The 24,708-nt window shown below is 38.9% G+C and overlaps 3 protein-coding genes across 4 annotated transcripts; 1 reads left to right on the forward strand and 2 right to left on the reverse strand.

The window, feature by feature from the left end:
* ppm1la (protein phosphatase, Mg2+/Mn2+ dependent, 1La) lies at positions 1-5,527 on the reverse strand. The gene is made up of 4 exons (XM_087811530.1): positions 4,705-5,527; positions 3,026-3,200; positions 2,715-2,876; positions 1-2,014 (listed from the first exon to the last, which is right to left on the reverse strand). The coding sequence occupies exons 1-4, from the start codon at positions 5,101-5,103 to the stop codon at positions 1,659-1,661; spliced, it is 1,092 nt and encodes a 363-aa protein (XP_087667656.1). The 5' UTR covers positions 5,104-5,527; the 3' UTR covers positions 1-1,658.
* Positions 5,528-7,413: 1,886 nt separating this feature from the next.
* Positions 7,414-10,360, forward strand: otol1a (otolin 1a). 2 transcript variants are annotated; one of them, XM_087811871.1, is made up of 5 exons: positions 7,414-7,488; positions 7,549-7,986; positions 8,619-8,708; positions 8,856-8,927; positions 9,422-10,360. In XM_087811871.1, the coding sequence occupies exons 2-5, from the start codon at positions 7,563-7,565 to the stop codon at positions 10,303-10,305; spliced, it is 1,470 nt and encodes a 489-aa protein (XP_087667997.1). In that variant the 5' UTR covers positions 7,414-7,488; positions 7,549-7,562; the 3' UTR covers positions 10,306-10,360. The 2 variants fall into 2 exon arrangements, with proteins under 2 accessions (XP_087667997.1, XP_087667996.1); XM_087811870.1 differs by having other exon boundaries at positions 8,619-8,927.
* A 7,468-nt stretch (positions 10,361-17,828) lies between these two features.
* Positions 17,829-23,763, reverse strand: tal1 (T-cell acute lymphocytic leukemia 1). Its single transcript, XM_087811872.1, has 4 exons — positions 23,617-23,763; positions 22,281-22,827; positions 21,561-21,649; positions 17,829-19,506 (listed from the first exon to the last, which is right to left on the reverse strand). Exons 2-4 carry the CDS (start codon positions 22,787-22,789, stop codon positions 18,989-18,991), a joined length of 1,116 nt encoding a protein of 371 aa, XP_087667998.1. The 5' UTR covers positions 22,790-22,827; positions 23,617-23,763; the 3' UTR covers positions 17,829-18,988.
* Between the last annotated feature and the right edge of the window lie 945 nt (positions 23,764-24,708).

Genomic DNA, 24,708 nt, shown 5'->3' on the forward strand with positions numbered 1-24,708 from the left:
ACTTCTCAATAACAGAAGGACAAAATATATGATTATACAGGCGGCCACAGCCCCCAAAAACATAATAATAAATAAGGCATTCGGTTAAGTTATGACACCGAGTTGTAACAAGTTGTATCAATTAAAAACAAGAATCGTGATTGAGAGGCTGCAGCTGTGGTCAATGATGTTTGGACCTGTTGTATTGCTACAGGAGCAGATCACGTTACGCTGCAGCAGCAGCATCGCAGTAGTCGGTAATCAGGATCACATAGAAAATACTTGAATGTGCTTCCTGGGTCAAAGGTCAGTTAATATACTGTAATGTTGATGGATGTGTATCAGCTAAAGCTCATGCCTACATACAGCCTACTCGCAAGAAACTTCTTGTAACTGCTAAAAGTGCTGAAAAAGTGTGAACCCGAGATTGGTTCTGAATAAATGAAAGTATCTTCAACTTTGTGAGCAACTATTGTGTTTTTAAAATGCAGTGGTTATGCTACAACTGAAGGTTTCATTGTAGTGCATTTGGAAATATTAAACCACAAAAAAGTCATCCTGATATGCTGTTTTTTCATTGCACAGTCATCGTTAGTTAGGCACTAGTTAGTAGCCGCCACAGGCTTCCAGAGGAGTGCATGTACGGTCGGTCGTCAGTCACAGTTGAAGAGCTGGTTCAGAGGTGAAGTCTGTATTATCAACGTAAGTCAAGTTTGATATGACAAAAAAACATTTCATTGCAACATGCCACTGCACCTGTTCAACCTCCATCGCCTGACCTGCTAGTTTTTCAATTTGTTTGCATCTATGAGTGTTAGGGAATCCCGGCCATAGACGCCAAAGGAAATGCACAGAAGGAGGATAAACTCCTGTTTTAAATCTGGTGTGTTTTTCTTTGTTTTTTTAATTTCCTGATTAGTAGACTTCCAATTTTAGGTGTTTGTTGCCCAATTGTTGACTTTCTTTTTGGATTTTTAGAAGCAATCATAAAGCCACATTTACCAATAGCATAGGCTGACCAATTATGGGAATTATTTGTTATCAAATTTAACATTTTTAACCAATCAGAAGATTAAATTGTGTGGGTTTAATAGGCACAAAGTTATTAAATTACAATCTTGTTCCACAATTGGCAAGAGCACATTTTTTAAAAAAGTCCCTCCAACAACAAAGAATCATCCTGACATTTGCGTTCCTAAATAAAAAAAGACAACTGAAAATGGATAAGTAAATGGGAAAGAAGGGCCATGTATAGGTTCCAAAAATCCTAATTCCTTTGGAGTAGTGATGGTCTGATGAAGCTTTATGAAGCACTGTCATTATTTTCAGAGTCCACTAGATGGCGGTCTCTACACTATTTACCTTTGGACAACCAATCAGGCTCATCATGTTTCATCCTAACTTAAGAAGCATCTTACCATTAGGACGGTACTATTATCACCTTTGAAGGCTTTTTAAGTAGTTTTTGAAGAAAAATTGTGTTTTTTGATATGTCTGAAAATAAATGAAAGGTATATTCATGTTGTTACAATGTATAGTATGTTTTCTGACAAATACATATTCGACAACCGATTAAATGATTAATAAATACATGAGGATTGACTGGGACATTCCTGAACCCGTAGCTCCATTAAGAAATAATTCATTAGAGCATTGACTTTGTCACAATCGTCCTCCGCCTACTCGGCTGCCTTGCTATTACCTCCCGCTCCACTTTTGAACTTCACCACCATGACAGTGATGTTGTCCGGGCAACCGCGGTAGAAGGACTGGAGTACGATGCTCTTGGCGCCGAAGTGAGGTTCGTCCAGGCGCTCGCGGACGAACCGGACCGCCTCCTCGTTGCTGAAGGCGTCCCAGAGGCCGTCTGACGCCAGGATCATGAACTCGGGCTGCAGTTTGTCCAGGTCAAAGGTCGTGATATCGGGGTCAGGAATGACGACGTTGAGGTTTTTTAAGGGGTAGTCGCCGAGCGATCGAGACATGGCAAGGATCCCCTGAACTCTCCAAGAACCGTTGAAACTGATGAATCCTCCTGCAAGGGGTGACCATTATTAGAGCTGAAAAAATGTTTATGACGCAAACAGTTGTTTAAATTAAGTTCTTCTTTATCCAGATTTCCCATCAGTGGACGCTATAGAATCAATTTCCTCCACCTTAAGCTATTATGTATCTTCCAGAATCACTCCCAAGTCTATATTTACTTATTTTTCTCTTCTAGTTTGATCTTTGTCCAAAAATGTTATTCATTTATGTCTCACCTCCATTAGTTTGTCTCCAAAACTCTCCATGTTAAATTTGTAGTTACTTCAATTGTAAACCTTGATATAACTCTTCTGACATTATTAATTTAGTGTGAGAGCCATTATTTCTACACCATTAACCCTCTTCTGTCACAGATCAGCCCTCTCCTTGTCGTCTCCGCCCTTTCTACTCTGCCTTCATTCTCTCCTTCACCTTCCTAGAACTATAAATTACTCTAAATAATTAACGTTAAATACTTATTTAATTATCTTTTTTTCTGTGCAACTTCTGTAACATTCCCACAAAGCCCATAATTAGAATTTTACCCCAACTGTTTCTGCATATAGTTTTAATGGATGTAATTGAAGTGATTTCTTAAATGTACAGTTATAAATATTAAAAAGAAGAAAATATCCAAGTAAGAATAATAAAATAATAAATAAAGAATATATTTTTGAAACTTTAAATGTATTTGAAATGTATTTGAGTACCTGCCCTCTTGATCCTCTTGCGCTCCTTCAGTTGATATGGTTTATGGTCATGTGACAGTGCAACCGCGTTCCCATCTTTGTCACACAACACGCCACGAGAGTCGCCAACATTGGCCACAGTGAGCTCCCTGTCCGACAGAAGCGCCACTAGACACGTTGTTCCTGTATCAAACAAAAAAAGTGAAAGTGTAGGTTGATTTTTATACAGATATTTTGTTTAGATGAAATGGAATTTCACATGAGATCAACAAAACTATTTTCCAGCGAGTGACATTAACTCATTCACAGCTGGAAACCTCTTTGTCTCTGACCTGCTTCATCGTGGTTAGCGGAGAGTTTGTCCAGCATCTCTCGGTCGACGTTTAAGATTTTCTGTTCGAGGATGCTGGCGTACGAAAGAGTGCTTTCTTTCTTGTCCTTTTCAAACGCCTGCAGCTGCTGCCTTAGAGACTCTGGCAGATGAGCCTTCACGTAGTCAGCTGCGGCCTGAGGAGGGCGAGGACACGGAATAAAAATAGTTTTTACGTCAGTCCAGCATCACATAATTGGTCATGAGAAAAAACTTCGTTATGCATGATTTCAATAAATAAATGTAATATTATAATAAGATATCTAATTAAAAGTAAAAACTTCCGCAATTAAAAAAAACATGTTTAAAAATATTAATATAATTTAACCAAAAAATGCCACATAGAATAAAGAAATGTATGTTTTAAGCTGCTCAAAACTTAATGAATATTTACATACCAATTTTAACTTAAATGGAAATTTATATTAAAAAAGATATGAATACATCATTTTTTTATTTAATCTATATATCAATATATACTTCATGAAAAGTTGGAAAATGTTTAAAGAAAAAATAAACAACATATTTATGTTATAATTAGAGTAAACCTAGAAAAAAAAAGAATAGTATTTTTCCTTATTTACAAACATACATGACAATAAGGAAAAATTAACAACATCATGACTAGCAACTAATTGTAAATAGCTAAGTAGTGTATTAGCAAGACAATGTCAAGTGTATTTTTCTCAATATGAGTAGTATCAGGCAAATTTCAGTGAAATTCAATTGTCAGTTCGGTTGTCAGTTCAGAAATTGCATGAAATAAATGGTGAAACACACAAGTTACCAGAATCACAATTACTTATAATAATCATGATAAACAATGTTAATATAGATTAGTATTTCAACAAATTATCAATTGTTAAAAGCTATGGCAAATACTTGTTTTGAAATGTGTTGTAGTGGTAGTATTTTGTGATGTTTGCGTATGACATCCAAGTTTTACCATTCAAGAAGCGTATTAGAATAAAATGTGTTATTAACGTACAGTTTCTGTAATGTTTGCATTGATTATGGCTGTAATGCAATACACAACCCGACTTCAAATGAATTATTAAACAGATCTTTATCTTCCTCTACGTCCAGGCCAGTGTTTCCATTATGCTTATACTGCTGAATCAAAATGAGACGGTTCTACATCATCTCTGTCACACTTTTGTCCAGTACCAATGTAAAAACATTTAGTCATTTGAATATAAAATTTAATTTGTTGCTTTAAATTGGCAATCAAGTGTATACATAGATAAATGAGGACCATGTTTGTAGGATATAGATAATTCATAGTCTTGCGATGGACATATGTAAACAATAGTAGGGAGTTAAGGGTCAACAGTAGTCACGTGACAGATGGCAAATGTCTGAGAGCATCCATGAGAGACAGCTGACCTTTAACATGAGGGGAGCAGCTTAAAGAAACACAACCCCTCTACACATATGTGCTTTGTGTCGAGTCCTTGATTGACAGGAGTGGAGGAGGTAGAAAGACAAAGGAGAGCAATGATGGGAGGGTGATGGCTCCTGAATGATGGAGCCTCAATCTGGTCCTACTTGTATTCCACATCTTGTTCAGACATGTCATGTGAAGAGACTAAAACCTTGAACCAGGTCTGCTGCTATTTTTAGTTTTGAGGTGAGACCTACCTCTCCACCGTGACCGTCAAAAATCCCAAATATCGACGGGTGGCTCTTGTTGGCGATGTCGGTCAGAACCTCGTATCGATCCTCCATGTGGTCTCGCCTCCCCTGGATGGAATAGACGGCGACGTTGTTGTTCTTGAACTCCCAGGTCTTGGAGAACTCCGCGTCCAGCACGCTCAGGCCCCCCAGCCGGTCGTTCTGCATCATCTCCGCCACTTTCCCCTTCACCATCTTCACCGCGTCCCGGCTGGACTTGACGATGGTCTTCACCTCGTCGGTGTGGAAGAAGTAGCTCCACAGCGCCAGGCTGATGCACAGCAGGAACAACGTCTCCGGTCTCAGGAGAAAGTAGCGCATGATCCGACCCAGAAGAGACAGGAGCGTCATTGTGTCTCCTATCATCACACGCCACAGGACTGCAGTCTTGACTCCCGAAGTCCCTCGCACGAACCAGTCACTCCATCTGAGCCGCTACGAAAAAACACACTGCGGACAAAACGGGTCTGGATCAAGAGGCCCGGGTGAGTGGACCTGCTCGCATGGGGCGCACCGGAACCAGGAGGAGCGCACGCGGACACGCACCAAGACGCTGATGCCTTTCCTTCTATATCTCCGTCCCTCGTAACAGGACCCCTTGTCTGATCCCTCTCAGTCCATTGTAAGACAAGTGGGGGAAACACCCACCGAGGAGGGAGACGACCCGAGCACGATTGTCAAATATTTCTTCATGGGGGTTCGTCTTCCTTTTTTACAGCCGGTCTGACCCCGTTTTTGCTGCGATGCGTCTACATCTACAAATGCAATAAATCAGCGAAACATGTTTCAATCACACGCTCCTCTCCATCTAGAAATGTTTGCGTCAAACAGGAAACTGGGCGTGTTTCCCAGCGTAAAGCAGCCGTTCATAAAATGCGGGCGTATAGTTCCGTGTTACGCCGCCTTTATTGTGAAACTCCCAACGGAAATGGCGCTGGGTAATCACGACTAGCGTGACGAGTGAAGTTGTCAGGCCCGAAGCGCACATGCGCAAATCTAAGCGACAGCAATGACGTTATTCAACAAGGATTTGGAACATTATGTAAATTCATATTCAAATACAATAATTAATTAATTTTATGTGACGTTTAGTAAATTATTTTTGTCGCAAAAGGCTGGAGCATATACCATAATAAAATGTATCTAATGTAATAATTACTAAAATCTATTTCTTTTATTATAGCAGAAGGTAAATCTCACTTTGGTTATCTAGGACTCTTAAGACTACTTAATAAAAAACACTAAAGACAACAGCAAATCTGTTTGATAACAATGTGCATTGTGCATGTACTATGGGTGTAAGAAAAACTATGTACACTTAAATATTGCATTTTGTTTTTCCACAATATTCAATTGATATTCATTAGCACTTAATCTATAATTATTTGGCTTTCAAATAACATTTTATGAGACAGATTTATGGTTTATATTTTAATAAAGTGTGTATACAATAAAAACAATTCGATTTTTTTATTTGCAATTAACTGGGTTTCAAAACGTCAAGACTCGTGCAGCCTGTAAACTCTGTACCGCCAGATTTAAGTACTGGGGCAATACTACAAATATATCCTTGTTCCTACAGTAGCGAAATACATTGAAATGTATCATATCGTCCTGCCTGTATCATGATGCATACCCCAAGATTCTTGACGAAACATAACATGTAGGTCAATAAAATCAAGAACACAATCTTCACCAAGAAAAAATAAACCTTTTAGTTTGCCCTTTAACATTTATTTGACTTACTGTATATACTAACATTGGTATTATGCCTCTAATTATTATTTAAGTTTTTATTTTGTGAATAGTATTCATTTGTTTAAAATCCTAATGATTTAATGCAACTATAGATAGCCTAATAGTAATAAGAGAATATTTTAATTCAAAAGATCTTCTATGAAGACCCTGGTATCTAAAATAAAAAAGGACAAACAGAACTGTTTACCATGAGGCTCCACACATCAGAATTGATCATCTGCCAGAAGGGAATAGTTCAATCAGACGGTGATTAAGATTCACAAGCTGACCTCAAGGTTGTCGAGAGTTGAGGGGCAGCATCATGTATTGACTCCATAAATAATGTGGCTCAGTGTGTCATTCTCGATTCATTACATTATTTCCAATGAAAATGTTAAGTTTAGGGATATGTTTAGACAAAATAAGCAATGAACACAGCAGATTTTGTAATGGAATAGTAGCCCGACGCTAGTTGAAAAGCTATGTGAAGCTCAGTTCATTGGTGTCTGGTTTCTATGTAGCATTTGTTAGCTGTTTTGGGGGGTTTCTAATGTCCAGGTCTCTACTTTGAGGTACTGCCAAATGGCGTGGCCACCACAGGGTCTTGTCCTTTGTGACTCCCATAGATGTTATTCACTACCTTTTCTCGCGATGATGATGTGTACACGCGTGTCTTCTGTCGGTGTCGAAGCCTTATTTTATTTCCTTGTTCGCGCTGAATGTACGTATTTATATCAACAACACCCTCGCGGTGTGAGGACTCCTGGGTAATGGAATCATATCCCATATCACACAGAATAAAGTCTGGCCTTGTGTACAACCTGATTTCTTTTCAATCCCTTAGGAGACACTGAATCTGTTCGTGCAGCCCACCTACCTTTTTCATCCCCAAGAGTTCATGTCTTAGTTCTGCTGCTGATGTAGGAGTTTGGCTGATATAAGGAGGCTGAACAGCCACTGTGGTCTTCAGCGAGCGGCGATGGAGTGACGAGTCAACAGTTCTCGGATCATAAGGTAAGACAGAAGTCATAGTAAGTAGTAATTAAGTGTTTAAAACTGTGTAATTCACTTTAGCGTGAAGCCTCAGCATGGTGTTTCCTCGACTGGTCCTCTCGGCGGCTGCCCTTCTGGTCCTAATGGTCGCACTGGCCTCTGGTGCCCGAGCAACTCGTTGGCCTAAGCCTCAAGGAAGCAAGAAGCCTCCAAGATTAGGCGGAGGTCTGACCACCACCACCACAACACCGACTCCTCCGAGTGGCCCGCACACCGATGAGACGAGCGAGACCATGATGGACCCCTACTCTATGTCCCCCACAGACACCACCACCTTCGCCGTCGACACTTTCCCGACCGAGTTCCACACCGACACAGTAGCACTCCCCGGGAATTTCTCACTAGACTTTAATGAATGTTTCTATAACGTTTGCGAGTGCTGTCCCCCAGAGAAGGGCCCTGTGGGGCCGATGGGAGAGATGGGGCCACCGGGGCCTCCTGGAGAGAGTGGGACATCAGGTAAGCTGGAAACACCATAAAAAATATTTTTCATTTTGAATTTCGGAACGATGTACCTTTGACATTTTTGAATTATGAACTATTAACTGAACTAGTTCATTTTAATTTGTAATATGAACTATGAACTGGTTCACATAGAATGTAAACTTTCCCACCACTGCTTGTATATGCTCTTAAACAATACTAGTAAATCATCGACTGCACTAAAAAGTCCTTATTAAAATGAACACAAATATACAAAACTGTCACTCACTATTTTGTATGAAACATAAAACGTTCCCTTTGTCTTGAAGTGTTAAGTCGGGAACTTTTTGGCAAAATATATCTTCTTCACCCACCATTTGTTTGGGATAAATATGCATTAAATAAATGTACATTTAGCTTTTAACAAAAAGAACCGTTAATAAAAAAGCGCGATAACACTGCCATCTACTGGTCAAAATAAACACCCAACGCCTATATTACTTTTTTTGAAGGTAACTGACAGACATGTTTATCCAAAATAAAAGTAACGTGTTCAATTTTTTATCAGCAATTAACAATAACAAACACATATACATTCATTATAATTAGATTCTTTTTGTTTAGTCAGGCATGCATTTTCCAAGTTAAGCTAATGTTTTTTGGTCAAGGTTTGCCAGGAGAAAAGGGAGAACCGGGGCCACCAGGACCATCAGGGCCAGAGGGTCTTCCAGGAGCAAATGGACTCAATGGAGACCTAGGTACAGCAGGCCTTAACAGGGGGATCATTTTTGACTGCCTCTCCATATCTCTTTCCTTCTGCCTTTTTCCTACACTGCAACCCCCCTTTTTCCCAAACTACATAAAGGATGTCATCTTGTACACTCTATTTTTCAAAAACGCTGCAGGTGAGAAGGGTGACCAAGGACCTGTGGGGCTTCCCGGTGCTCCTGGAATACCGGGAAAACCAGGAGAGAAAGGTCAGTAGTGGAGATTTCTTTCATCATAAGCTACTTATTTTTGACATTTTAGCCAAAGATTAGATTTGCGTAAGTTATATATTTCTTAATTAATTCCAGAGGCAATTTAAAATGATCAACACAATTCACTCTAGTATCAGAATCAGAAAACATTTTTTGCTATTATGGTTAACACAGCACTGAAATTTGTTGTGGTAGCATTACCGAATATAAAAATGAAATAATACGAATTAAATTAAAATGGAGTAATCAAATAAAACACAAATAATTAAAATAAAAAAGAGTATATGTATTGATATAAAATATATAAACGTGTTAAAACATATACTGTATATATATATAATTTGTATTTTCCATTTATTGAGATTTAAAAAACCCCGTAGAAATCTATCTCAGAATTATTATGGAATAATAATAATTATTTTGTATCCATACTTGATATGGTGTCATCTTTTAATATATGAAAACATTCAAAATAATATTTAATACTGCAGGTGAAACGGGTTCTAAAGGGGAAATGGGTGAGCGTGGACTAACTGGACTGAAAGGAGACCCGGGAGAAGGAGGAGAGCCCGGTCTAAATGGGACCAATGGCAGCCCCGGACAAAATGGCACCATCGGCCCACCAGGGGTCGCTGGTACAAAGGGTCAAGCAGGCGAACAGGGACCTCCTGGGGACTGTTTATCGGGGGAGAAGGGACAAAAGGGAGAGGCGGGTGTGACAGGGCCTCCTGGAGAGAGAGGTGAAATGGGTCCTCAAGGATTAAATGGAACTGATGGAGTGAAAGGCAACCCCGGACCCCTGGGGGGGAAGGGAGAAAATGGCAACAGGGGCCCTCCTGGACCTCAGGGACTGAGAGGCATGCCAGGCGCCAGAGGTGAAAGGGGCGCTAAAGGTGGTCGAGGGCCTCGAGGTCCAAAAGGTGCTCCTGGTGAGAGCCCAGAGCCCACTCGTGCTGCCTTCAGTGTGGGATTGTTCCCCAGCAGGTCCTTCCCTCCACCAGGTCTACCTGTTAAGTTCGACAAGGTCTTCTACAATGGCGAGGGTCACTGGGACCCATCGACCAACAAGTTCAACATCACCTACCCGGGCCTCTACCTGTTCACCTACCACATCACCGTGCGTAACCGACCCTTGCGAGCCGCCCTGGTGGTCAACGGCGCGAGGAGGTTACGGACCAGGGACTCCCTGTACGGCCAGGACATTGATCAGGCCTCCAACCTGGTCCTCCTGCAGCTGAAAGAGGGCGACCAGATCTGGCTGGAGACCCTGAGAGACTGGAACGGTGTTTACTCCAGCACTGAAGACGACAGCACCTTCACAGGCTTCCTGCTCTACCCCGACACGAAGAACAACCCCAGCATGGAGAACCTGTGACCACACAGATCCTGAATGAGCTCCGAAGACCTGCACTCACTTTCTGATCTTGAGATTTCACCTGTTGCTTCCAGGCCTTTAAAAACTCAACGCTGTAGTTCCTCCACTGCTTCTATAGCCTGATCAGTTCCTCACACTATATTAAAGATTCTACATTGCATTCAAAACGACTCACTTTTATTTATGGAAGAAGTAATCGCTTGTATTGTATTTTATTTCTGCTCGTGTAAAGAGAGACGTCAATGAAAAACCGTCACTTACATCAGTCAACCACTAGATGGCCATATCCGCATTGTGTGGTATGAAAACATTATTAGCTACGTTTAACATCTTTGTGAAACACTAAATCATACACGTTCCTGAATTACTAAAAAAAAGGAAAGTAAGTATTAATTAAATTTCTTTGTATTAAATAGTCATGTTTTAAATGATATAATAAATTAATTTAATGTTTTAATTGCATTAAAGGAACGACTTCAATATGAGTCTATACATAAAATAAGATTTCGGATTTTATTTTTTATCTGATATTTCTAATTTAATTGATTCAATTTGATGGACATGTGTTGAAGAAAAAAGACACAGCAAAACCAAGATCCCTTTCCAAATAGATTTTTTTGTTTATGCTAATGTGTGTGTTATGCAACATTGATCGGACAGGTTCTTTTTTGCTACCGATATTCTCCTGTTTTGTCAAGAGATTTTGTTCACAGATAATAGAAAATCACATTTGGATAAAAATGTTGTCATTTTTGAAGATGACTGTATGGAAATAAAAAAAAAAGATAAAATAAACATTTTATATCACAAATTACAAAATATATTAAAACATGTGTTTTGTTTTTCCCAGTTTGAAACAACTAGTTTACAGCAATGTGTGTGTGTATTTGTGTGTATTTATTATTAGTAAAACACAACTGCATTTGAATCTGATAATATCTAAGATTCTATCCATTATTTGTCTTTCTATTTATTTACCTATGTATTTGCTGTTTTAATTATACTCCTCTATTGTGTTTTTTTGTTTTAACTATCCCTTATATCTGATTATATGTTTGTATTGTTTCTGTTTGTACAGAACTGCGTGGGCTCTGATACTTCAGACTGGAAAGCAGAGGTGTGTTTGTACTGCACAGGAGGCAGTTTGAGATGTGGAAGGAAAATAATAAATAACCAAAAACAAGAGGTATGTAACGGAACAGAATTAATCATATAAACATGTCTGTCAACATTTTTTTAGTTGTTGCTTTTTTTGAGCCATATATAGCATTTATGAATTATTTGTTCTTCCTTACCGACATTGCCAAATATTCAAAAGTACATTATAGTATCCATTGATAATGAGACATTTTCCCACTCCAAACACTCTGTTTTTAACCTGATTGAATCCTGCTGTGACTCATGAACTTCTCACTCACTGAACTCCGCTCCAGATTGTTGTGCAAACACGCTAACGTCCAATGGTTCATCCCCGATTCCCGCCTTGTTCGACTCTTCTGCAATTGAAACCAGTCTGCATCCGTGCATATTCTGATTATTTGTAACTTTTCCTTTACTCTACTGCGTCTCCTTAACCGTCTGTCCTCTTCTACCTTCAATTGTTTCTCATCACCTATGGATTCCCGAATATTTTATTTCAATATTTTCTCTATACATCACCTTCAATGGTGACTTTTTCTTGCTCGCTACTTGATGGTGAAATTGAATGAATGAAAATGGAAGAATAATGGTTGTATTTCCTCACTTTGAAGCCATGAGTTTGGTTCCTGCTTTTTCTTCTGTATTTTTTTTTATTTGAGGACTTAATGATTCAGAGATTTAACCCCTTTATGTTTTAAAGTTTTATGAATAATAATACATGTTTCAACGCAATTTAATTTTCTGTAATGACTGGTTTAATTTTGAACAGTGAGCACAGTAGAACTCTCTCGCTGTTATCTAAACATTTTTCTTCACTATCTTATGTTGTCTGGACGACCCGCCCAGAGAGTCTGTGAGTGTCATGTGACCACAAATGTACATGCAATTGGGAACATAGGTTCCACGACATTGCAGTTACACTATTTAGACACTGGGGGAGCGAGAAACAGTATTTCAATCTTGGGGATTACTGCTTTAATTATAAAAATCAATCATTTTAAACATCTTTTTAAAAGAATACATTTTTTAATTATGCCATTTACACACTGTATAAAATTATACCACTAGTTAACATGTATGATTTGGCCTTTTTTGATCTGTTAAGTCTAATTTTTCCACCATGTAACACGTGATAAAAATGGCACGTAATAATAATATTGTTAATATACATAACCTATATATACTGACATTTTAATTTTGAAAATCAAACTTGGTAGTGTAGCTCATCGATAAGAGTGCTAGCTAGCTGCAGTAATTGTGGGATTAAATTTACCGTAACACTTTAAATAAGTATCCCAACACTATAAATCACAAATTTAATTTTAAAAGATAACATAATAAATAGTGCAATGTGCAGTAAAAAGTATGTCACAAATAAATGTAGCTTGTCTAAGGAAGATAAATAATGATTCTCGGCTAAGATGGGAAAATGTTTTTGCAGGTTATTTTACACAATGTGAAGGTCTTAAAAATATTATTGTTTTTATGTATTGGTTTAATAAAGGGTTGACAAATTTTGAAATGTCAGTGTTGTCTAAGTAGCTTCACAAGAGGGATTCTGATATTATCAATGAAAACACTGTCAATCAATCTCAGAAACAAATAGACTAATTCAATAATCCCAGGAATTCAGCAATTGAAATAGTTTGAGAAAGCAAAAATAAAATTGCTAAATGACAGGATGAGAAGTAATTTATATTCAGCACTTTAAAAAAAAAAAGAAGAAGAATGAAGGGAAACTAATCCCTGGATATGTACAAAAAGTGCTTAGAGGGTGCGTGGTGGAGATGAAAGCAACAAAATGAACTGTTGAAGGAATGTGCCGGCCTGCTTTTTATGTGACATGAAACAGGAAACCGCTTCGCTTATTCTACAACTCCTACTCAGAATACTTTCCATCGTATATACCTCTTAGATTCGTTCTAATTTGCCTAAAAGAAAGCATCTATTTTGACACGATTTATTAAAAAGTAATCTTCCTGATTTAGAGTTCTGTCCTGCTAACCTTAAGTATTAAGCTGCTGGTGTGTGCACGTGTTGCAATGCTGCTCTGCTGGCTTGTTCACAGGCCTATCTGTGGGTTTTACGCCGTGTTGATGTGTGTACGTGTGTGTGTGTGTGTGTGTGCATTTATGTATTTTTCTACCACTCAGTGTGAAAATATAAATAACTACCTTGGCAGTGTGTGCAGTGTAATCTGCTCCCAGCAGGCTGGATTCCCACTGAGAGAAAGACAGTATATTGTTCCTGCAGCACGGCTGATAACAACTCATTAGCATACTGAATCATTTGGCTGCGAGAGCCACTCTGCCACCCATCTGCAGTGAGCTGATAAACACACACACACACACACCAGCTCACACGCTGCTCTCTGCATAACACACACACACACACATGAGCCCAAGCCTCTTGTTCTCTCACACCCAGTCCCTCTTTTTTTTTGTGTGTCTTTCTGGAGAGCGAGGCAGGTATATGTTTGGCAGCCGGAGAGCGTCAGGAGAGGTCTACCCGCATCTGCTCGTCTCCACCGCTCTTTTGGAACCAATAGTTTTAAAGTAATCCGGCCAAGTCTGTTGTTCAAACTTTAAAAACAAACCTTTTTTTTTCCAACTGGCCGTAGGTTAATAAACAGAAGTTTTTCGCTCGCACAGGCACGATCAGAAAGACTTTGGTATATGCAGACACAACAGAGTGAGGCTTTAGAGAGCACTTTCACAATGGCAGGATATCCTGCAGGTCACGCAGCTATGTTGACCTCTGCAGGAAGTTGTCACTTGTAGGAGGAAGTGAGGATTCCAGGCATTCAGGAGGGAGGATTCATCTGGGGTTTTTTTTTTTTTTCACTCCTCACTTGACGGTTGAAATTCCATTGTTAGCCTCTTCAGTCTCTTATTGTGTCGCAGGTATGAAGTGCTTTATGAAGTGTGACAAATCTTTTTTTTAAATTTAGCACAAAGATATTTAAAGTACAGTATTTTAAACCTATTTCTTAAAATAATATTATTGTTGTAAAGAATCTTGTCTAGGTGCATCAGAATAAAGAGATTTCTCATTAAAAAAAAAAAGACTTGACCCTTGAGTTGTCTCTGGGTCAAGGTGAACGACCTCCATCATTGCATATAAATCTAATAATAATACACATGTTTTCTTCTCTAGAAGAAGCGCTATAGAACTCAGAAGTATTTCTAGAACCCAAGGAGGTCGTTCACCTTTACCCAGAGCCGAACAAGGTATACCACAAACTCATTTGTCTTCGGGCCACCGGGTCATCGTGACCCTGAGATAACACAAAGTTCAGAGCAGGAGTGTCAAACTCAATGATTATGAAGGAGCCAACATCTTTTAGTAAACAAGGTCGTGCGCCAAAGTATTTATCAAACTGTCTACAACCAGAAGCATGATTGTGAGATTGTCTTTTCCGTCTTGGTGGCTCAATCCATCTTAATCGTCAAATTCCTTTCAGTCAGTTTCACTCTCATTGGAGGGTCTCTGTACAGTTGTTGACACGAGTAATTTATGTTCCTTATCTTGTCCTATACACTGACATCTTTATAGGTCACCGTACAAACATGAATCTACTTTGATTCGGGCCAAACAACCAGCGGGCCACATGAAATGATATGTTTGGCCGGATTTCAGTTTGTAGTTTAGATGATAAATGGATGCATTTCTATATTTAAATAAATGTTGGCAGTTTTTAATGGGAAGATGAGACACCATTAACTCAAATCAAAAATAAAATTAGATTTTGTTTATTTCATTTCATCATTAATGTACACATAATTCAACCTTCAATCTAGTTTTAATCGACACAATTTGTACATTTTGTTTGTTGTATGAAGTGTTTGTAAGCAAAAATACACATGTTCAACTGCGCTTAATGGTAAAAATGTGAATAAAAATGTAATTAATATTTAACAAAACTAAGCTGTGAATCCTCAAATAATATAAGAAATGTATGACTAATACATAATAATAATAAAAAAGGGGATTTGAAATGCTTTATATATCTGATTTTAGAGATTGACATTTACTTAAAAGCTTTTTGTTCTATTTCAGCAAAAAACATCATGCACTGCGACCTTGAGGGGGTCGACTTGAAGTGAAGGTGAAGATCTTGCTCGTGAGGATGTGACGGCTTGAAATGTAACCATTAAGAGGTAAGGAACATATTTAAGTGATGGTGTCTAAGTAGTTTTGCCTGAGGTGAACACATTGCATGATGAACAAGAAGGAAAATATATGATGCCTTTCACAGTAATACATGATGGTCTGACCTTTAAGGGTGCAATGTGTTCTTGTAAGTATTTAGTGAAGAGCTGGTTTCCACCATTTAACCTCATTCACAATCCACTGTTAAAGAGCAGCTTCTTCTCTCTTTGTCTCGTCTTTGGATGTCATGTGGAGCAGCTTTAAATTAAATTATTTGATTCCACTTCTAGAAAACAAAGGAACAAGATGCAAATGTTTTTTCCTCAAGTGGTTACAAAAGTTTGACAAAAGTAAATCCATACATTCAGTCATTTTATTATTCATTTAAAGGAGACGAGGGGAATGTTTCACCTTTGACAGTAAAGTCATAAAAAACAATTGCATCCCAAGTTTGCTTCAGAGAACATTGCTCTGTGCAGACTCGAACCAGGCCTCGTATTTATCTGTGCAACTGCTTCATTTCTCCATATTTATAAGAGTTGTGATTGACAAGTATATATTTTGTCTGTGAGTGTGTGTGAACATGTTCTTGAGCCAATACTTTCAGAGGCACCTATCCCAGGACATGTCTTGTTTATTTAATGGTTAACAGTAAATCTTAATAAAATAAAAAGCAAATAACATTGTTTTATATTGGGTTTTTAATTTTTTTTGGGGGGAAAAGGATTAAGACCTCAAAGGGCAACTAGTTAAAAAACCCAACTCTACTGACTCACTCACATGTTTTAAACATTGAATTCTTCATCTTCAAGATGCAGTAAGTCCCTCATCATGACCATGTTTTGAAATTATTAGTTTATAAAGTCCCCCTCCCCCGTCTGAAATCTCAGCGAATGATCCATTATGATGTAATAATGGGTTCACTCCTCCTCCAGTCAGCTGTTATCATGCCCCGCTTTGTTTATACAACGAGTCTCTTGGAGGTGGAGACTTCCGTGAATTGATGCCACGTGGGGATGAATGATGATTGACCAATCACAGCAGTTTTGATGTGGTTATATATAAACAAGATTTAATTTCCAGAAAAACGAAGTGTTTTTAGTTGGCGGGGCTTAATAACATTCACGTGAATATTTCAAAAGAGAGTTTTGTACAAACAGACACATACTGATGAGTACAATTAAGGTCCAAGATCAATTAAAAAGACACAACACACAAGTATTAAATTGTGTTTCAGTGCCATGTGTCAGTTAATGAAGGACTGCTACTCTGATGTTTTGACCTAACACACATTTTATTTTAGAATAAACTAGAAGTAAAGCTAGTGTTTTAATAGGAGCATCCCATTGATAAAATATATATGTGTTTGTTGATTCAATGTCATTTGAATTCATCCACATACATCTCCTTTCTATGCCTTTTCTCACCCAAGACTGAATGCCATAACAACCTGCTGCTATTAAATCCCTAACTAATGATGGGACAACGAAGGCTTTTTTGTTAAGAGCAATTTCTAAATTTCTAAAATATGTTAATTACAACGGTCCAAAACAAGCAGGGCCTCACGAAGAAGGCCTCGAAGGCCAAAGCAGTTATTTCTGACAGCCTCTAATGTGGTAGTTATCATGTCTTTGCTAACAATTCACAAGATATTTTCAATATTGACTATAGCACTATTGCTTAACAATAGAACTCATAGATTAATAAGGGATTTTTCAATACAAAAGAAAGAACAGAAATAAACTTTTATTTATTTTTTCTTCCAGTCATGGCCTTGTTTTGTACTATTGATGTAGCTTAAGTTTAAAAATGTCTTTGTGTTTTTATTTTTTAATTTTACAAAATATTTTTAGAAGCAAAAACAAATCAGCTTTGATGAGATATGATTCTTGTTTATATATATTCAGTGATTGAATGAGTTCACATACAAGGCTGTTCATATGCGTTGTTTATTCATGTTTTTCATTATAAAAATCATCAATTTAACATTGGATATATTTATAGATACCGCTATCATACAACAAATAATCCATTACCAAACGTACAATGTCCCTTTAAAATACCGTAGTTACCAAAGGTACCAATATCGGCTACTACATCCTGCTGAAAACGGCAGAACAACCATCAAACAGTGATTAAATACTGAACTGTCCGCGTCAGAAAACTGCTGGTGTCGTTATGATAATAACACTGTGCGTGATTTGTGTGCCGCTGAGTGTGTACGCATAAAATGTGGCATGGAGGGATTTATTCGTGTACCTTGCTAATCTACAACTGCAGTACAGTCATTTAAAGAAAAACACTAAAACAGACATTCATATTAAAAGGACCACATGAGTCAATGTCATCGCGTCACCGACTCATAATTTGTACACTTTATGAATTGCTGTACGTTCTTTTTTTTGTACCAATTATTAGATTCATCTTCTGGCTGATGCTGTTTTTTTTTTGGCGTCATTCTCATATCACCAGCAGCAGCAGATGGTACCACATTCGATGTACTGTGTTACACCTCTTCTTATCCTCTGAGTTTCTTCTGTCGTTTCAAAACCCAAAACAAGCACTACTGTACATCTTAAACCACATTTACTTGAACATGTGTGAAAGCATTTTAGAGCTAAATGTAGCGTTACCAAAGTCTATGGCATTCACTTGAAGGAAAATATAACCAGTCTGCGTCTTATTTTAAATGTATTTATTAAATACGATAAGTATCCTAATCATGAGGAAACCTAACCAAGTTAAATTTGGCTGTCAAATTTTGCTTTTCGCGTTGGCATTCTCAGATTTCTCCTGTCATTTTAGATGTTAAATTACAAATTAGCTTTTAAGATGCATATTTGCAATGCAATATTTTACATTAAATTACTTATTTACGCTTGGATTGGATCCATTGGATTTAGCAAAAAACTATATAATTTGAAGTTTTTAAATCGATCTAAATTTTTTCTCAAGTGAATGCAACACACCTCTGTTAGTAAGAGTATTTACAAAACACAACAGTATATGGCCTCAGATACATTGGTCTCGCCTCTAGCTGAGGCAAGTTAAGCTTTAAGCCATTTTAGAAATATAAACGGTCCAATTATTTTGGGGGGCAGAAATCTCCAATCTGCTGTGTCGACTCATTTTCCTGGTTTCGTTACTTGTGTATCTACTTTAGGTCTTTGGGTTTGTCAAAAAATAAGTGATCCTCAGGTTGATCAATTACATGCAGAATTTACAAGTCCTTTTAAATGCATCTCCAATTGATCAAACTTGAAAGTGTCGTCTCACTTTTGTGAGGGACTGGAAGTGATCCATGAGGGCGAACAGGATCCTGAGCGTGTTATCCATCGAAGTCCCTCTCATAGTTCTGTCATCTATGGTCTCGCTGGTTTTTCGGGCGACATCATCGGCAGCTGCCGCCATCTAACGGCCGTCCGTTCCGTCTCAGATCCCGAGTGGCTAAATGAGTCCCTCTTGAGGCTGGTAAGGTCCTTGGAGCTGGAGGTGAATCCTGATCCTCCACGAAGCTTTCCGGACTGCCCTCGGCATCTCCGTCAGGCAGGCTCCCACAGCTGGAGCTGGGCGACATCGTCTCCAGAAGATCGTCCCGGGCCAAGCCGACCACCGTGTCCTGATTCGGCGCCCCCTGAGGGCCGTCGTCATGGGCCCCGACCAGCAAACTGGTGTCCCCGTCTGTGGTGGCTCCAACGTTCCTCCCGCCGTCCTGGTCCTCCAGGAGATTGGAGAGGAAGCTGATGTACTTCATGGCGAGCCGCAGGATCTCGTTCTTGCTCAGCTTCTTGTCGGGAGGGTGAGTGGGGATGAGCTTGCGAAGCTCGGCAAAGGCTCCGTTTACATTCTGCTGTCGCCAACGTTCGCGGCTGTTGGTGAAGATTCGCCGGACGATCTTTGGCTGACCGGCTGAGGATCGTGGGAGGAAACAAAGGAAAAACATCAGAGCAGTCAAAGGAGTAGAGAAGAGACAGAATCAAGCAGTTCTGATTGGACATAGATGATGGTGGTGGTGGTTTGGTTAAGTTAAAAACCAAAAAATGAGCATTTGCAGGTGTCTTCCTTTAACCCTTGTTTTATCTTGTTTTATCTCTGGGTCAAAGTGACCCATTGGCCGAGAACAAATGTGCTTGTGGTGTTTCCTCTGGGTCAAGGTGAACGACCTGCCTGGCTTCCAGAAATACATATGCAGTAGGCATGTTCCGTTCTTTTAGATAAACCGTTTTTACCATTCCGATCATATTAGTTATAATCCTTCAACTTTGTCTCGAAACTTCTACCACCTTTTACCACTTCTAGACTTCCTTGGCACCCAGGCCCAGTTATGTGTCTGTTCTACCGTCCTTGAATTCTCTTCTTTGTCTCTGTAAAACTACATTTATAAAAAAATATGTATCGCGACATCCTTCGTGATACATTGACTTGGTCAGGTAATCCGTGTCACTTTCCCTGGTACTATAAAACTCAGAGGAGGCGCCCCGCAAAGAATCTAAATGTCCAGACTTCTTTATATATACGTTACTCCACTTTTTTCACATCCGTTCCAAAGACACAACTGTCTCCTACCATTACAAAAGCTACAACAAAGAAACAGAAAGTTCCACGGAAAGTCCGGGGAACCATGTCCAACTGCAGACGACTGGGAACTACCCTTTAGGCAAAACACTTTTGTCCAATGGAGCCATCAAAATTAACTAACTAAAGAGTTAAGCAGAGTTTCTTTAACTCCTGTTTTTCCTTCTCCTTTGTCTTTATGCTCCTTTTGCCTCTATGTGCGTTACAAATGTCTTCGTTATGAGACTCAGAACTGACCGTCTTCTCTATCATCCAGGGTCAGGGTCTCATTGGTCGGCTCCTATCTGCATATTTTGACCTTCTTTTTATTTCCTCATCTAATCTGTCGAATCTGAATATAGTAATTTTGTGTATACAGTTCTGATATAAACTGCACCAGGTTGGACGTCATTATAACTTCCTAAGAATCACATTTATTCTAAGGGGATATCTAAGGGGATATACAGTAGGTACAGTATACAACTTATTAAAAAAAAAATGACGATTCACCAAAATACATATTGATCAGTAGCTAAACAAAGTGATCTGACTTCACTTTCTCATCCATTCTAAACACAGGCAAAATGTGTAGAAGCTCTTACTATAAGGACATTTGCCAAACTACACGTTGAAGTACGATTTGTATAATTGATCAACCTCCAACTCTCGTAAACACATATTGTGTTCAGAGAGGTTTTATTGTGCCCAGAAGGATTTAAGCACATCTGGTCTACAAATTTTTGGCAGTTTTGAGGGGAATTGACGTTTGCTTTTAGAGGCTAAAGCTTGTTACTAATACGAAAACCCAATTTGCACAGCTACATTTGTCTAAAGCACCTTATTAGAACTGGCATGGCCTCAAATCTACACTAAATACATTCATGTTTAAAACAAAAAATCATGTTAATACACCATTCATTCTTTTTTGAATGTAATTCAGTAATTTTACTAGTTCTTTTTTACCTCATTTAGATTATAGTAGAAACATTTTAAATGCTCCAGTGCAAGTATTTCATCCCTCCATCCTCACCACTGGTATATCCCAGGCTTTCGTCGCCCTTGGAACACACCCAGTCTATCTTAATCCCTCAGCCCACTCTGCAGTAAAACCCTGGCATGGAGATGGAGGCAGCAGCTCCCCCCATCCTCCACCTCTGTGCATGGCAGTGAGTGGGCAGGGATGGAGATGGATGGTTATTTTAAAGACATGCAGTGATGCATCCTAAGACACATTGGGTTTCGGTCGGTTTTTCTGTTTTCTAGAAAGACATCTTCTGCCGATATTTACTGTAGCAAGGGAATGGAGGGGTGATGGAAATGAGGAGGGGCGTTTAGGGGTCAAAATAACAGTGGAAGGACACAGCAGAAGTGCCTCTTACCATACTTATAAAGATCTAAAATGCGCCTACCCTCATCGAGTTCAACCTCATAAGGCGCCGGGCGGCGCTTTACCCTGTTGCTGGGGTACATGCTGTACTGCTCTGGTTCCCCTCCGAGACTACAGACATACACAACACAGACAGAAAAAGAGAATAGGATCAGGGACTTAACAGGAGTTTACTTGTTGATGATGTTGTTGACGATGGCAGATAAACACATTAAAGAGGCAGAAACATTCAAACAAAAAATATTAATATTATATTATATTCATAAGTGTAACACATTGTAATATGAAAACAATACACACTAAACAAAAATAATAATTGCAAGATTATAACTCATGGCCATACACAGCAGGAAGTAGAAGTACACCCGCTTACACAAACACACTCTCAAATACACAAACTGACTTGGAATATCAAATCACATATTTACTGCAAAGAAATATATTTTGGAAAACTAACTAAAAAATACATTATTATTATTACATTGTAATAAAACGAATATATAACGCACAATCATGGATGAACACTCGTTATAAAGAATACTTAATAAAACACAAATCAACAAATATAAACAGATATATAAATCCACTTTTACGCACAGGTATGTGAGTTACGCATACACAAAAAAATGCCCACAAGTACACACATGTTAAAATACATTGATAATATTAAAAATAAATTCGTGCACACATGCGTTGAATATAAAATCACCGACAACAACTGTGCATTTTTGTGCAACTTTACCTGTTGATGGCGGCGAGAGGCTGCGCCAGGTTGTAGAGCATCGCCCGGGCCGGGACAGGAAACGCGTTTGGGCTCAGTTGGACCATTCGAGCGTCGTCTCGATGTGTGTGCGGCAGCGGCAGCGGTGGAGGTCTGCGAAGTTCAGTGATCGGCACCAAATGGCTGCCGGTCCTCAGCTCCTGCACCGCCTTTATAGCGTCCCTCCTGGAGAGCTCGATCACCGGCACTTCCCTCTTCACGTCCAGGCTGTTGTGAGAGGCGGTCTCCTTGGCAACGCTGTTGATGATGATGCTGATGCTGCTGGGCCCGTTACTCGAGTTCTGCAGAGGAACGTCATCCGTCTCCTCCGCCACCTTGTTGACGCCCCCTCCCCTCTTCTCCTCCCCCTCGTCGTCCTCCTCGCATCCGTTTTGTCTGGAGACGATGGAGGAGTCCACCTCCCGCTTTCTTACGCCGGACTTCAGATCTGGACTCTCGGGACAAAAATCCTGCTGCTTCTTTTCCATCATTTTCGCTCCCTGCACCTCTCACACGATCCCTCTGCGCCCTGACAACAGTCGACACAATTCTATGTCGGTATCAGTCAATACAAATATTTTTCCGATCATGGTTATCTTATCATTTTATTTATTTAAAAATACAGTTGATGAAATTTTACGGGAGTCATTTTCAATTAAAAAACAATACTAATTTATTGATTTTATTTACCACACTATTATTTAAATAAACACCTAGCTAATGACAATTTAATTGATAATAGACCCGCATTTTAAACATCATTCTTCAAAAATCACAATGTATTTCGGTCATTTGCTGGTGTATTTTTTTAGGGATTTAAACCACTTTAATAGGTAAAATTCGTTTGTTATAAATAATAATTTAGCGGCAAATTGTTCAGCGGCATTAAAGCCTGTGTGTGGACGCAGGGATACCATGTAATAATTATTTGATAAAACGCGATGATTTATTAGAATAAGAAGAGTCTGACATTCCATTGTGCTAAAGCGAAAGCTGCGCTTCAAACGGATTCGATCTCTTTATTTTAGCTAAAAAAACGATCGAATAATCTTGAAAAAATGACGCTGTGTGTTGTCAAAATGATCATTCGAAATCTATACTAGAACGAAATCATATTTTTTAAATAACGGATTTAACCGTCGGGCCTAGACTGCGCTACTTTCACAGCCGTCGGGGCGCACCATGAGAAAAAACCGCTGGAAAAATATAAAATCTTCTAAATGCGATAAATAAGTGAGTCTGTGGACGTTGTAAAAGATTGTTACGATGACGAAAATAGGCTTTTTTGTCTGACAAATATAGAATATTAAGCACTTACCGTTGTTGGTCGTGTTGTTGATGTTACTGAGTAAGTGGAGCCATTTTGTGAGTGGGTCATCCATGTCTGAGTTTTTTTTTTTTTTTTTTTTGCGCTTCCAGTTGTGGAAGTGTGTGTGTGTGCGTGCATGTGTGTGTGTGTGTGTGTTGTTCCTCGCTGCATCCCTCAGTATGGGGAGCGGAACACAGGCCGCAATGTGTCCGAGTGAGATAAGCTCACGGCAGCGGCCTCTTCATTCCCGATAAGCTGCTAAACCCATTATTTATGAAATGATTCATTATTATTTGGCTGTCGTTGGCTATATAGATTTGTGGAGGGCAAAGCACTAACAAAAAAAAAGAAAAAAAAAGCAAACAGCCTGAGTGTAAGGTATTATAAATGTGAGGTATATTAGGTATTATTTTTTAATAACAAAAAACAAAAGTCCAGGAAGATATTTTGACCTAGAAAAAAATATATATATTGATCAGGTTTCCAAAGATATCAATGACTCTAACAATGTGTTCAACTATGATAAGAATTGTAGATGGATGGCTGGTGAGTGTGTGTGTGTGTGAATGTGTGCTGGGGGACCATGACGGCGGTTCCCCGGGGGTCCACTGGGAGTCCTGGCAGAGAGATAAAAGCTTCTGGTCGCATCAGATAAACGGGCATCAACGGTGACACACTATCAGGGCCGACTAAACACTTGCAGGTACATCCTAATAACGGATCATCCCTCTCCTTTTCTCTCCTTCATTGTACCCCCTTTTCTCTTAAGCGTAATTGTTTTAAAATGAATAGCCGAATTAAAGATACGTTAAGATAAAGATCGATAGATTGATAGATACAAAACAATAACATATATGTGTGATATTTGTAGCCTATGAACGAAGTAAGCGGAGAATGCTATAAATAGATATGAATTATATATATATGTTTTATTTAACTGTGTGTTTGTAAAGTTTTTAAATATATACGAATAGCTATTTATGACTGTAATCAATAGCGCACCCTTCTAATAAACCAACTCTCTCTAGTCTGTTGAATGAATAATTTTTTCATAAATGTTAATTTAAGAAGCTCAAATGTTTTAATCTAAATACTTCATGA

This window comes from Callionymus lyra, chromosome 16 (assembly GCF_982586985.1).
Source record: "Callionymus lyra chromosome 16, fCalLyr1.hap1.1, whole genome shotgun sequence".
NCBI lineage: Eukaryota > Metazoa > Chordata > Actinopteri > Syngnathiformes > Callionymidae > Callionymus > Callionymus lyra.